Here is a 14634-nt window from a genome sequence, read left to right as displayed (position 1 = left end):
ATTGGTGATATTTCCACAAGGATCTTTCAAGAAATGAATTTTATAGCGAATTTTGAAACTTATCGATCAACATTGCAACATCGAAAATTTTATCAAAACTTCAAATATTATTTTCTCAAAAACTAAAAGTTATTTTTCAAAACGTGTTGGTTCATTGGAAAGAGGGCACTCTTATTAACACGTTGGGAAATTTTCATACTCATATTCCAAGAAATGGATTTTATACGAATTTTTAAAACTTAATCGGCAAAAATTGCAAAATTTGACAAAATTGTCGATCACTTCAAAAATTTATTTCTCAAAAACTAAAAGTGATTTTTCAAAACGGCTTGTTGCATTAAAAAGAGGATACTTTAATTAATAATTGGTGATATTTCCACAAGGATCTTTCAAGAAATGAATTTTATAGCGAATTTTGAAACTTATCGATCAAAATTGCAACATCGAAAATTTTATCAAAACTTCAAATATTGTTTTCTCAAAAACTAAAATTTATTTTTCAAAACGGATTTGTTCATTGGAAAGAGGACACTTTTATTAACACGTTGGGAAATTTTCATACTCATATTCCAAGAAATGGATTTTATACGAATTTTTAAAACTTAATCGGCAAAAATTGCAAAATTCGACAAAATTGTCGATCATTTCAAAAATTTATTTCTCAAAAACTAAAACCGATTTTTCAAAACGGCTTGTTGCATTAAAAAGAGGATACTTTAATTAATAATTGGTGATATTTCCACAAGGATCTTTCAAGAAATGAATATTATAGCGAATTTTGAAACTTATCGATGAAAATTGCAACATCGAAAATTTTATCAAAATTTCAAATATTGTTTTCTCAAAAACTAAAAGTTATTTTTCAAAACGGATTTGTTCATTGGAAAGAGGACACTTTTATTAACACTTTGGTAAATTTTCATATTTATATTTCAAGAACTGGATTTTATACGAATTTTTAAAACTTAATCGGCGAAAATTGCAAAATTCGAAAAAATTGTCGATCATTTCAAAAATTTATTTCTCAAAAACTAGAAGCGATTTTTCAAAACGGCTTTTTGCATTAAAAAGAGGATACTTTAATTAATAATTGGTGATATTTCCACAAGGATCTTTCAAGAAATGAATTTTATAGCGAATTTTGAAACTTATCGATCAAAATTGCAACATCGAAAATTTTATCAAAATTTCAAATTTTATTTTCTCAAAAACTAAAAGTTATTTTTCAAAACGTGTTGGTTCATTGGAAAGAGGGCACTCTTATTAACACGTTGGGAAATTTTCATACTCATATTCCAAGAAATGGATTTTATACGAATTTTTAAAACTTAATTGGCAAAAATTGCAAAATTCGACAAAATTGTGGATCATTTCAAAAATTTATTTCTCAAAAACTAAAAGCGACTTTTCAAAACGGCTTGTTGCATTAAAAAGGGGATACTTTAGTTAATAATTGGTGATATTTCCACAAGGATCTTTCAAGAAATGAATTTTATAGCGAATTTTGAAACTTATCGATCAAAATTGCAACATCGAAAATTTTATCAAAACTTCAAATATTGTTTTCTCAAAAACTAAAAGATATTTTTCAAAACGTGTTCGTTCATTGGAAAGAGGACACTCTTATTAACACGTTGGGAAATTTTCAAACTCATATTCCAAGAAATGGATTTTATACGAATTTTTAAAACTTAATCGGCTAAAATTGCAAAATTCGACAAAATTGTCGATCATTTCAAAAATTTATTTCTCAAAAACTAAAAGCGATTTTTCAAAACGCCTTGTTGCATTAAAAAGAGGATACTTTAATTAATAATTGGTGATATTTCTACAAGGATCTTTCAAGAAATGAATTTTATACCGAATTTTGAAACTTATCGATCAAAATTGCAACATTGAAAATTTTATCAAAATTTCAAATATTATTTTCTCAAAAACTAAAAGTATTTTTCAAAACGTGTTGGTTCATTGGAAAGAGGACACTCTTATTAACACTTTGGGAAATTTTTATACTCATATTCCAAGAAATTGATTTTGTACGAATTTTTAAAACTTAATCGGCGAAAATTGTAGAGAAAATTGTCGATCATTTCCAAAATTTATTTCTCAAAAACTAAAAGCGATTTTTCAAAACGGCTTGTTGCATTAAAAAGAGGATACTTTAATTAATAATCGAAAGTGATAACAGCGACAGTTCTGCTAATAATGAACGAGATGATGAATTACAAGCGAAGAAAAGAAAATTAGACGAAACTGCAACAAGAGATTTTATATATCGTATTGGGATTGTTACAATGAGGTTGCTAATGATAAACCTGATATAAATAAAGTTGTATTTAATGAAAAAAGTCCTATTTGGGTTGAACTTGATTATTAGCTGCAGTGTCCAACATCTAAAAGAGATACTAATTAGGTGGAGTACTAAGTAATAGACCTTAATTTTAGACATTTAAAATTTTTATTATTCTTTGTGGTCGCAATTTCAGTTTTAAACATCCACATTACCCTGGTAGCAAATGAGACACGATAAATACCCCATAATTTATCTGCGATAAAAGTCCCACTTGAATTTAAATTACTTCAGATGGCTCCCTTACCGATGTCAACTTCGTTTTGATTTGAAGAGAAAAAACACAAAACGATTTATACAAAATCTGGTGAAGGCATCTTAATGGATTTATTTTTAAAAGGACGCTTCTGTTTATTTGATTTGTTCGAGAAGGTTAACTTTTTCGCCGTTGCAAATTCACGCAGCGACGAAAGCTTCCGTTTCCGGAATAACAAATATTTGTTTTAACCGATTTATTATGATCGAAAAACAATATGTAAATCTGGCGGGAAGAGTTAGTTGATCGTATCTTTTAAAAAATTGGAAACGTATGTTCGAAAACAAAAGCATTAATCACGGTAAACTGAAGCATTGCAGTTTTACTCTTTGATTGATATCGAATTTTACGAAAGATTTTTTGAAACTTGAACAATAAATTTTTTAACAAAGAAAATAGAGATGTTTCAACTTTCTTTTCTTTAAGGATTAGGATCACTTTTTAGGATCACAATATGGAACAAAAAAGGATTTAAAATTAAATAGCTGTTTGTGTTAGAGTTGTTTTAGGTAGTTGTGAAAAATTGAAGTGTTATTTTCGTGATGATTTATTTATGTTGTAATTTTAATGGAATTTCTATGTCTCTTCAATTATAGGTACATTAATTACTGTTTTTAACAGGGACATTATTTTGGAGACTCATTTATGAAAAAATAAAACGAAATTGGATATCTACGATGCATTCTTTTATGGTGATATACGTGGAGGTGATTGAAAGTCGATGCCCTAGGGATTTTGTTTAGAAACTGTTAGGTTTTTGAGAGGAAATAAAGTTTATTTGTTTTAATTTCCAAAACACTACATATTTATACCTATAATTGAGAAATAAAAAATTTTTCTCTCTCAAAAAGTCCATTAAACTTACAACCCTCAGCATCTCTACACTACAGCATCTAGTTATAACGGCACATTGTACTCTAATCGCGTTCTAACGGTAGCATGCACATACAAGCTTTGGACATGCCAAATTCGAAACGGGTTTAAACTCGCTAACCGAGCTGCCCGATAAGTCCGTTACGATCCGATTTAAACCGGCGCAATAAAAGCAACGAACGTACCTTGTGAAAACTGCCGCTATTACCCAAGCCAAAAGACATATCAACGACGCCCTCGTCTTCGTACAAATGTACCCGGCTTCTAATGGTTTACAAATGGCGTAGTATCTTTCGAAACTTATCGCCAATATTGTTAATACTGATGCGTGGGCTACTGTAAGTTCTACGAATGGTACAGCTTTACCTAAAAGCAAAAATACTATTAATTATATCTACATTAATTTATAATCGTAATTCATAAACTAAGGGTAGGCAGACACGGTTGATTATTCATCGACGAAACAGTTTAGTTGGATTGGTTTGAAATCGCGATGCATTATCAATTTATAACCGACTAAACTGTTTAGTTGTTCATAAATCGTGTTGTATGCACACACATATCGATTTCGAAACAACTTGTATTTATATTGTATTAAATATTGAATAATACCTGGAAATAATTCAAGTTTTTAAAATAATGTAATTGAATTACTTTAATATACAGTGTGGTAATTAATTATCGTACCAGACGTCATCATTGAAAGTATGCAACTATTATCACAATATTGGTATTGCAATACACGATTTGCGTATGATGCGTATTGCACTGTGATATTGGTTGCATACTTGCAATGATGACGTCGGGTACGATAATTAATTAACACACTGTATTTAGTGTAGTATATAATTAACTGCGGTAGCAAAACGGAAAATAATTTAACTTAATTTTTGATATAAATTCACTTATCATAAAATAATTGAGGGAAACTTGATTTATGTTATACTAGAGAAGACACTTCAACTCTCACAATCAGTAAACTTGACCTTGAGGTTGCGCGCCCAACCTAAGTTACTAAAGACCTCAACTAAACTATCGACTGTGTGTGCGCTTCAATATGAAGCTGTGGCATTATTGCAGTTGTACGATAGTTGCACAACTTTTTAATCATAAGTGCACATCGACTCCTTTTGATTAAAAAATCGAGTTGATCTGCAGTTGTGTTGTGTGCGCAGCTACAATAAACTTAATACATTTATGTCCATCGACTAAACTATCGACCGACTAAAAATCGACCGTGTGTGCCTACCCTAATAAGCAGCTAATTTCACCGGCGAGACGATAGCAACAAACCTCCCAGCAACAAACTTTTTCCTTTATATTTCCACCTACTTCTAAGGCCCATGTCTTCGTTATATAGAAAGATAGCGAAAAACTAAGCACACGGTTGGAAAGCTTGGTCTTTTCTCTATCCTAAACCGAAGGATAGAGACCTAAGTCCGCCGATATGTTGATAATGAGAGCAAGAAAAAATAAGAAACGTCCCGCTGCATTCAAATTACCTCAAAATTATCAAACTTCACGGCCTTGTGCAGCCGTTACCAGATGGAAATTTAACAAATGGTTTACATATTCGGAAAGAGCTGACCTTGGACTATCTTATTCCGAGTTTTCGTCCATCAATATTTGTCGACGTCATTACATTAGAGAGAATGTACTTAAAGCGTTTCCTTTGCATTTCAACCAACATGCATATATCAAAGGTAAATCTGTGGATAGCGCCCTACACATGGTAGTGGGGCGCATCGAACAAGCATTTGATTCGAAAGAGTCCATTCTGGGAACTTTCCTTGACATAGAGGGAGCGTTTGACAAAACCACCTTTAGTAGCATTAACCTAGTACTGGAATCTCGAAGAGTGCCATCGGTCATCGCGGGCTGGATTAAAACAATGCTAGCAAGCAGAGTTGTTCAGATTAAGGCGAAAGGACACACAGTACAGAGAGCTGTGGTTAAGGGTTGCCCACAAGGTGGGGTACTCTCACCGCTTCTCTGGTGCTTAATAGTTGATGATCTCATTCGTGAGTTAATAAATATCTCTTCACAGTTGGTTACGCAGACGACGTGGCTATCTTGTTAAGAGGTAAACCTGACAATTTTCTTTGTTACAGAATGCAGCAGGCACTTAAACTCGTTGAACGATGGTGTGAAGAACATACCCTCTCTGTCAATCCTAAAAAGACAGAGACTGTTCTCTTCACTAAACAGAAGAAACTGGGACACTTAACGCCACCCAATTTCTGTAATAATCCATTAACCTTTGCTCCAGAGGTGAAATATCTGGGTGTTATCTTGGACAAAGGACTAACTTGGACATCACACATTAGTTGCAAAATCAAAAAAGCAACGATTGTACTGACCCAGTGCCGAAGGGCTATTGGGAATACTTGGGGATTAAATCCGAAAGTTACAATGTACATCTACACTTCTGTGATAAGACCCATGGTAGCTCACGGAGCCATAGTCTGGTGCTCAGCACTAAAACATGCATATAAAGCTACATTTCTGCATCAATTGCAACGACTGGCCTGCCTGCTAATCACAGGCGCTATGAGATCTACACCTACGATTGCAATGGAGACTATGTTAAACGTGCTGCCCCTAGATATTTTTATCAGGGAGGTGGCCGTGATAGCATTGCTTCGGTTGCGATCAGTAAATGAAAAGCAGGTTGTTAAAATGGGAATAGTCCGGAGCAAGCTCTGGAGTGAGGCTGTGAGTAAACAACCCCTCCTTAAAGCTCGCACAGACTACATTACACCTACTTTCTTAGGCAAGCCACACTTTGGCATTGAAACGATACCCCAGAGCAACTCAAGCTCGGGCAAAACGCTGACCATCTACACTGATGGATCAAAGAAGGCTGGAGGTTCCGGAGCGGGAATCTTCTCGCACGATCTCCAGCTGCACCTTTCCACTTCGTTAGGATCGTATTGCACGACTGCTCAAGCCGAATTAATTGCTATAAATATAGTAGCCGATGCGATTATCGACTCCAAAAAAGTCGGCAGAAACGTTGTAATCTGTACTGATAGCAGACAGGCTATGCTGGCGGTTTTCAGGCATCATACTGCATCATCGTTGGTGAAGTCCTGTCGGCAATCACTCGAAGAGGCAAACGTATACAACAACGTCACGATAAAATGGCGAAAAGGACACATCGGAATTAAAGGACATGATCATGCGGACAGGTTGGCGAAACGGGCGGCTAACAAGTCACCGATCTCCCCTGAACCGTTTGTACCACTAGCTGTTAATACAGCATCAAAACTGATAAACTCCATCTCCCACCGAGCTTTTTGCGATAGATGGGATGGGACAGCAGTAGGCGCCTTTGCTAAGAAAACTCTGCTCTACCCTGACCGGAAGACATTTTCTCAGTTTCTGGGAAAATCGAAAAGTGACTTGAGGCTTCTCACCCACTTCCTGACCGGACACTGCAGGTTACGTAAGCACATGTTTTACATGAAGCTGGCGAATACACCCCTCTGTAGAGGGTGTGAAATGGAAGACGAGACGGTAAGTCATATTGTTTGTGACTGTCCAAACCTCGTGTACTTAAGGGAATCTATTTTCGGAGTACCATGGCTCCAAATTTCGGATATAAGGAACATACCTTTCTGTTCTATATTAACGTTCATGAAAAGATTGGGCTGGTTTTCTGACCCTTGAATGAACAGTAAGCTGTGGGGACGTACAAAGGGTCCGCTGGGGCCTAAGTGCTGTGAGTAACTCACCCCCACGTGAAACTACATACATACATACATTTGTCGGCGTCTGTAAAGAAAACGCTCCTGAAAAGGAGCCTACAGTTGACAACAAACTTTACTTTTGTATTTCCATCTATGCATTTTTCGGACGGATATCTTTGTTATTTATAACGCTAGCGAAGAACTAAGCACACGGTTGGAAAGCTTGGTTGTTTCTCTATCTTAAACCGAGTTTTCGTCCGCCGATATGTTGATAATGAGAGCAAGAAAAAATAAGAAACGTCGCGCTGCCACGAATTTTTTCCGCGGCTAAACCACGCTTGGGTCAATAACTCGCTTATATGACGGGGAGAAAACTCTAGAACTATATTCATCCTATGGGAAATTTTCTGCTCTTTTCAACGGTATATAACACATCTCAATCACACGTTTGCACAATCGTTTTTCAGCCCAGCAACAAACTTTCCCCTTGTATTTCCGTTTACTTTTTGGTCCAATATTTTCGTTATCTAGAAAAATAGCGAAAAACTAATAACACGGTTGGAAAGTTTGGTCTTTTCATTTAAATCACCTCAAAATTGCCCCACTTAAGGCCTTGTGCAAGCGTTATCAGAAGGAAATTCAACAAATGGTTTACATATTCGAAAAGAACTAACCTTGGCCTGTCTTATTTCGAGTTTTCATTTACAGACGCCGTCAATATCTGCCGGTGTCTGTAAAAGAAACGCACCTGAAAGACAACCTACAGGTAGCAGAACGCAATCACTTCTTACACTAACTTTCTCATTTGATGAAGGAAAAATTGGAACAAAGTTTTACCCGAGAGAGAATCCTAACTTCATTTCATGTTGACAGATAATTTTTCATTCACTCTTAATTTATTTAAAACCGTTTAAAAACATATAAGTACGAAGGCTTTCACGGCTGTTGTTAATAAAACTAACACTAGCACTATCACTACAACTAACACTAGACCTAGAACTAGAAACTTTCGGGTTGAGCCGTGCCTTTTTTGAACAAATGTTTGACGTTTCGGGTGCTATGTTGCAACCTTCTTCAGAAAACTAGTTGGAACCCGAAAGTTTCTAGTTCTAGGTCTAGTGTTAGTTCTAGTGATAGTGCTAGTGTTAGTTCTAGTTTTAGTTCTAGTTTTAGAAACAGCAGAAAATTTTCCATAAGATGAATATAGTTCTAGAGTTTTCTCCTCGTCATACAAGAGAGTTATTGACCTAAGCGTGGTTTAGGTAGTTCATAGTCAGAAAAAAGGATTGTGCAAACGTGTGATCACGGTGTGTCACACATCGTTGGAAAGAGCAGGAAATTTCCCATAAGCTGAATATAGTTGTAGAGTTTTTGCCAGTCAAATAGGAAAGTTATTAGTGCAAGAAATATATGCGTGTTTTCATCGATAGGGGCTTTTTCAGGTGCGTTTTCTTACAGACGCTGATAGATATTGGCGGACGAAAACTCGGAATAAGATAGTCCATGGTCAGCTCTTTCCGAACATTTAAACCATTTATTGAATTTCCATCTGGCAACGGCTGCACAATGCCGTGAAGTTTGGTAATTTTGAGGTAAATTGAATGCAGCGCGACGTTTCTTATTTTTCTTGCTCTTATTCTCAATTGCTCTTCTTGCTCGGTTTAAGATAGAGAAAAGACCAAGCTTTCCAACCGTGTGCTTAGTTTTTCGCTATCTTTCTAGATAACGAAGATATGGGCCCTAGAAGTAGGTGGAAATATAAAGGAAAAAGTTTGTTGCTGGGCGGTTTGTTGCTATCGTCTCGCCGGTGTTAATTTCCATGTTTTTTGTCATTATTTGTGAGTTATTTTATCACTCTCGTTGACAAACTTCCTCCTGGATCTTCAAGGGCAAGAGAGAAGTTCCATGATCATCAGTTGGCAAGTATTACTTACTTGGGAATACATTTTTCTATTTGAATCTTATTTATCACATACATACTTTATTATTGATTTTATTAAAATCATATTTTATCTAAGATAAAGATTACCGTTATAACAAAAGATTTTTTAATAACATAAACTTATCTTTTTTTAAAAGTTTTTAACTTCCTTTTAAGAACGTAAAGAGCTACGTCGTAAAAAGTTTCAAAACGTTTTTAGAAAAGCTTTCAAAGCTTTAGTTAATCGTATATTGAAAAGCAGAGTATATTTTTTTTCATTAAAAAAAGCACGGAAATGTATTTCGAAGTCTTTACCATTTAAGGTGTCATAATAGTTAAACGCAGAACATTATCTGCGTACCGAGAAGATATACAAAACAATAAAATTTAGCGCACTCTTTCGGAACGACTAACAGTTTTTCTTCGTAACCCAGGAGTTTTACCCTCATTAAGTTGTCTTCCTCCTCCTAAAAGCATTCACCCATCCTGTACTTTACGCCCACTTTCTATTCTTTTCCTTTTTCTTCTTGTTAGAAACGTTTTATTTTTATCCAGGTAAATTGAAGATAGTTTACACAGCAAAAATAAAATTGACAGAAAATTTTATTTACAACATAAATAACTTTTTGTATTTCTTTGGGGGGTAAACAATATGGGGACAAAACCCAACTTCCAACAAGCAATATATTATCCGACTGAAACTGTTTGAAAGCGAACGCGACTTAGATAAATACGGAAATTATTCTGGAACGACGACCTGAACGAGGTTCGTTCTGAATTTGTTTTGTCGTCGTTCGGTAAAAACACGTGCTGATAGACTCGTGCGTTCTTAGTGAGGACGTTGACAGTTTCAAATTGGGTTTGCTAATGGAACTAACTATTTAGAGTAAAGATAATTATATCATTATACCAGATAATAGGTTGCTTTTATGTTATAATAATTATTAAAAGTTTAAAATAAATTTAAAATAATGATGGTCAAAAAGTTTTCCTTCCTAGTTGGTGACCTGACAATCTCCATAATGTGACCCATATCATGCAAATTACCTCTTACGGTAATGGTCCTTGTTAACTCAATAAGATTTCATAACTAAAGTAATAAATCATTTTATATTTTAGACAAAGAAAATGCTCCGAAAAGAAATCATAATCTAAAATTAGTTTTAAACTAATAAAAATAGTAAAATGCATTAAAATATCTGGGTTATCGCATCAAATTGAATTCAATTGATCTGTAGATCATAAAATTTTAGTACTCGCCTTCAAAGTGGTCAACGACGACGATTTCAAAGTAACTCATCTTAAATGAACCCCAAATATTTTACTGTCGGTGTTTGTGTTTATTCTTTGCTCTGCGGGAAGTAAACTTCTTGGCTAAATAGGTTATAAAAAGAAACAACTCCCGCTCGTTGACTTCCCCTGGTTCACCAAACATCTTAAACAAGCGTTCACCTTTTTTATTTCATATTTTCTAAAATATGATCGATTTGCCATCACTGCGATTTCATCGCCTGCCGCTGACAGCACATTATAAGATTGCGATGTCTTAAAATATACAAAATCAATACATTTGTTTTACCGAAAAACTTTACACAAAAATCAAAGAATAAAATATATCTATAAAGCAGAATTGAACTTAAGTCTGAGTCATCGGATACAGTGAATTTCACTTAAGATGCAATATTTTAGATTTTATTGATAGCAGTAACTTAGATATACTAAATCGAGGCACAGAACCAACCTTTGTAACTGCCAGGGGGTAATCCAGTAACGATATTACTCTAGCCTCCATGGATATCTCAAGATCAGTCCACAATTGGAGAGTTTCCGACAATGTGTCGATGTTTGACCATAGGTGGATTACTTTTGAGCTTGGCAACACCAAGTTCAGAAACAAATTGAAACCCAAGAAGGATGAATGTGGAGAAATTCAGATCCATACTTTCGAGGTTACTGACAAAACTGGGTCGTAAACAACCAGCGAACTGCTGTAAAATGGAGGAATATATATATATATATATATATACCTGGTGGTGCCCCGAATTTGCCATACTTAAACACGAGGCGCGGACTGCCTTTAACAGAACACAGGACTCTAGGATCGATTCTGGCTGGCAGATCTATAAGAGTAAACTGTCAGCTTTTAAGAAAACAATTCATCAAAAGAAACGAGCAGCATAGAGGGACTTCTGTGAGGAAATTACTTCTTCTATCGAAGTCTCCCGCCTGAAGAAGGTGCTCGCTGCGAGCCCTGAACGACGAATTGGGTTAATGAAGAAGGATGATGGTTCCTATGCCAACAACCTTCTAATATCAGGTTCCGACATGTACCAACAGCGGATGATTGGGGCTTGGCCAAAATCATCTGTGAGGAGGAAGAAATACGGTGGGCTGTTCTCGCCGTTCAAAACTCCAGGGCCGGACGGGATTGCACCTGCCCTTCTACAATGAGAACTGGAAGACCTGCTACCGCACCTGAAGAGAATTATTCGGGGTTTCCTGGCACTTCGCTACGTACCAGGAAGTTGGCGTGATGTCACGGTAAACTTCATACCTAAACTGGGTAAGCAAGACAACTTCCTTCCAAAGTCATATAGACCAATTAGTCTCTCCTCCTTTTTACTGAAATCGTTGCGACCGTTACATTAGAGATACTTGCTTGTGCACCAGGCCACTAGGCTCTAATCAACATGCTTACACCCAGGGGAAGTCCACACTAACTCTCCACATGGTGACCAGCTTCGTTGGTGATGCACTTTTGATGAAACCACCTTCTCTGGAATTAACGAGGCCTTGTTAGAGCATAACGTTCCTCTGACCCTATGTGGTTGGATCGAGAGCACTCTAAGGCAAAGAATCGTTAAATTAAGGGCTGTCTAAGCCACCCTACAACTTCTTTTTCCACTTCTGTGGAATCTCACCCTGGATAGCTTGATGAAATGCCTAAAACTAGCTGGTTTTAAAACCGTTGGCTACGCAGACGACCTGGCAATCGTTATTAGAGGGAAGTACGTCAATGTACTCCTTGAGAGGATGCAGGAAGCACTCAATATTGCTGAGATCTGGTATATTCAACAATCACTCTACGTCAATCTCAAGAAGACAGAGATAGTTATTTTTACTATGTTACATGTGTAACATAGGCAATCTCAAACTGCCAATGCTCAATGTGACGAGAGGTTATGTTGGGAGTATGCACTCCCGTTTCCTTACATACATACATACAAAATATATTTCTATAGAAACCAGAGCTTTGTTGCACATAAAATGCAACATGTCAATATAATTTGACATTACAGCAAAACTAACACTAACGCTAGAACTAACACTAGACCTAGAACTAGAAACATTTGGATTTAACCAACCCAACCCAACCCAAAACTTTCTAGTTCTAGGTCTAGTGTTAGTTCTAGTTTTAATTGTTATGCAGCACTAGAGCTAGAACCGGAAACATTCGGAAACGCAGAGTTATCATAAGGACGTCACCTTGTAGCGGTTTTTATTTTCATTTTTCGTAATTTCATTGTTTTCATAATTTAACACCATCTATGGTTGGTTTGACGTAAGATTCGATGCATTTTTAGTGATTTTTATTATGTTATGATTGATTGGGGTGGGGGGATTTATTTCCGTTTAGATATAGGTTTTGTTGGGTATCGCGTTTGCGTTGGGGTTGGTTTTGTGTTTTGGGTTTTTGGCCTTTTGGCTTAGTAGGTAGTTAGTAGGTAGTTGGTAGAACTAGGCTTTGTTAGTTTAGGTCTTCTAGTAGTTTGGACTTAGTGGTCTATTGTAGTAGGTATCTTCTGCCAGTTTAGTGTAAGTTTACGGAGTAAACTTCTTGAACTTGGGGGGGATTGTAGCGGTTTTTATTTTCATTTTTCGTAATTTCATTGTTTTCATAATTTAACACCATCTATGGTTGGTTTGACGTAAGATTCGATGCATTTTTAGTGATTTTTATTATGTTATGATTGATTGGGGTGGGGGGATTTATTTCCGTTTAGATATTGTTTTCGTGGTTACAAGCGGTTTAACCAGTCGTCTTCGAACCGTTGTGTCTTTGGGTTCGATTGAGGAGGCGTTTGATTTTTAAATGGGCTGATACCACGTTTTTGAGATAAGAGTGTCTTAGAAGAGTTTTGCATTGGTGTTTTGGCAAGATGTTCGTTTGCGGATTTTCCGGATTGGCTCTTATACTCATTTATTTTGGCACCTGTTGGAGTGTTTCATCGGATTTATTCGTGGTTTATTTCACCCATCACGTGAAGCCGTTATAGATCGTCAAGCTTTTTATTTTTGCGTCTTATTATAAACTTTTACTAATATATATATATATCGCCTTCGTGGAGGTTTCGACCTCGTGGTTTACATTTCCTGAGAGCAGCCATCTTAATTTCCGTTTTCTACGTCCGGTTCCTTCCGAAGAAAGAGAGAGGGATAGGAAGCTGCGCAAAGGGTCTACGCAAGTAAAACATAACCTTTTGGACGTCGGACGCGTCTTGGCGGTCTTGGCGCAATTCAGGATTAGTAACTATAAGAGAAAGATTTAATTCTTCGTGTTTTTGATTTAATGATTAATTAATTAATTAATACCTTTTTTTGATTAAGAGTCTTCAACTCAATATATATATATACTTTTTGTTATTATCACCGATTTAAAATTTATTAAGGCCCACTTTTACCATCCTCCTGATAAACTATCTAGAGGATAGTTGCCATGGTTACGGCGGTTTTAAGCGCTCTCATTGGCTAAGAGCTGGATTTATCTATCGGATAAATTTATCAAGAGGTGATAAAACTCTTGCGGGCTTGTTTACTTTTTTTTGACACTTATTTTGGGTGTCCCACAATTATATTTACATCAGCTGATGATAATTTATTGTGTACTAATTTTACTTTATTTCAGGATTTTATTATTTGTATTTTATTTTTGGTTTCTCGAGTCAAAAGCGATAAGGTTTTTTTTGGAGATTAATTTCATATCCTTACTTCTCATTATTAAAGAACATTATTGGTATAATACTAGATATATTATTAATATAATTATTTTGATTAACAAAGTTAGTCAATTTTTGAACACATTTCGATATAGTTATTTGAATCTATTATCTCAACATTACTTTTTTTTGTGTATGTTGGTACTTGTTTCTTTTCCTTTGACATTGGATTCGGACTTGCTGGGTCAAAGGTTTGTATTGATAGGTTTCGGTTTAAGTTCGTGGCGCCCTTATTTAGATCAGAACCCTCCCTTCTTCACTGAGTTACCGGAGCCCGATCCTATCAATTTGTGTCTTGTTTGGAATTTTCGGCGCTACAACCTTTTCTAAGCAAAACTTTTCCTTTGCAAAATTACCCAATACCAGTGTTGCATTTTATGTGGTACAGTGCAAGTACATAGTAGTTTCGTAACTATGGTTACTACATTCATATATTGAGACTTATACCATAGAGTATATGAAATTCCCTTAACCCCTTGGTATACAATGACGTCTGAAAGACTTATGAATATCCGAACAGAATACTTCATTTAAAAGACCATCTT

At 35.8% G+C, this 14634-nt stretch overlaps 1 protein-coding gene and 1 long non-coding RNA gene across 4 annotated transcripts in view; one reads left to right on the top strand and one right to left on the bottom strand.

Moving 5' to 3' along the window:
- The window catches only part of LOC111423499 (ecdysis triggering hormone receptor), a 90954-nt gene that overhangs the window by 30303 nt on the left and 46017 nt on the right, over positions 1-14634 (bottom strand). For all 3 annotated transcript variants that reach the window (XM_023056743.2, XM_071201600.1, XM_023056744.2), the window contains one exon: positions 3665-3845. In XM_023056743.2, the coding sequence (XP_022912511.2) occupies positions 3665-3845 (181 nt within the window). The remainder of the gene's footprint in view (positions 1-3664; positions 3846-14634) is intronic.
- Positions 1-14634, top strand: part of LOC139432793 (uncharacterized) — a 74167-nt gene that overhangs the window by 18085 nt on the left and 41448 nt on the right. The gene's annotated exons all lie outside the window — the stretch shown is intronic.

This window comes from Onthophagus taurus, chromosome 2, assembly GCF_036711975.1.
Source record: "Onthophagus taurus isolate NC chromosome 2, IU_Otau_3.0, whole genome shotgun sequence".
NCBI lineage: Eukaryota > Metazoa > Arthropoda > Insecta > Coleoptera > Scarabaeidae > Onthophagus > Onthophagus taurus.
The sequence above is the reverse complement of the archived record's forward strand: the minus strand, read 5'-3'. Positions and strand labels throughout refer to the sequence as shown.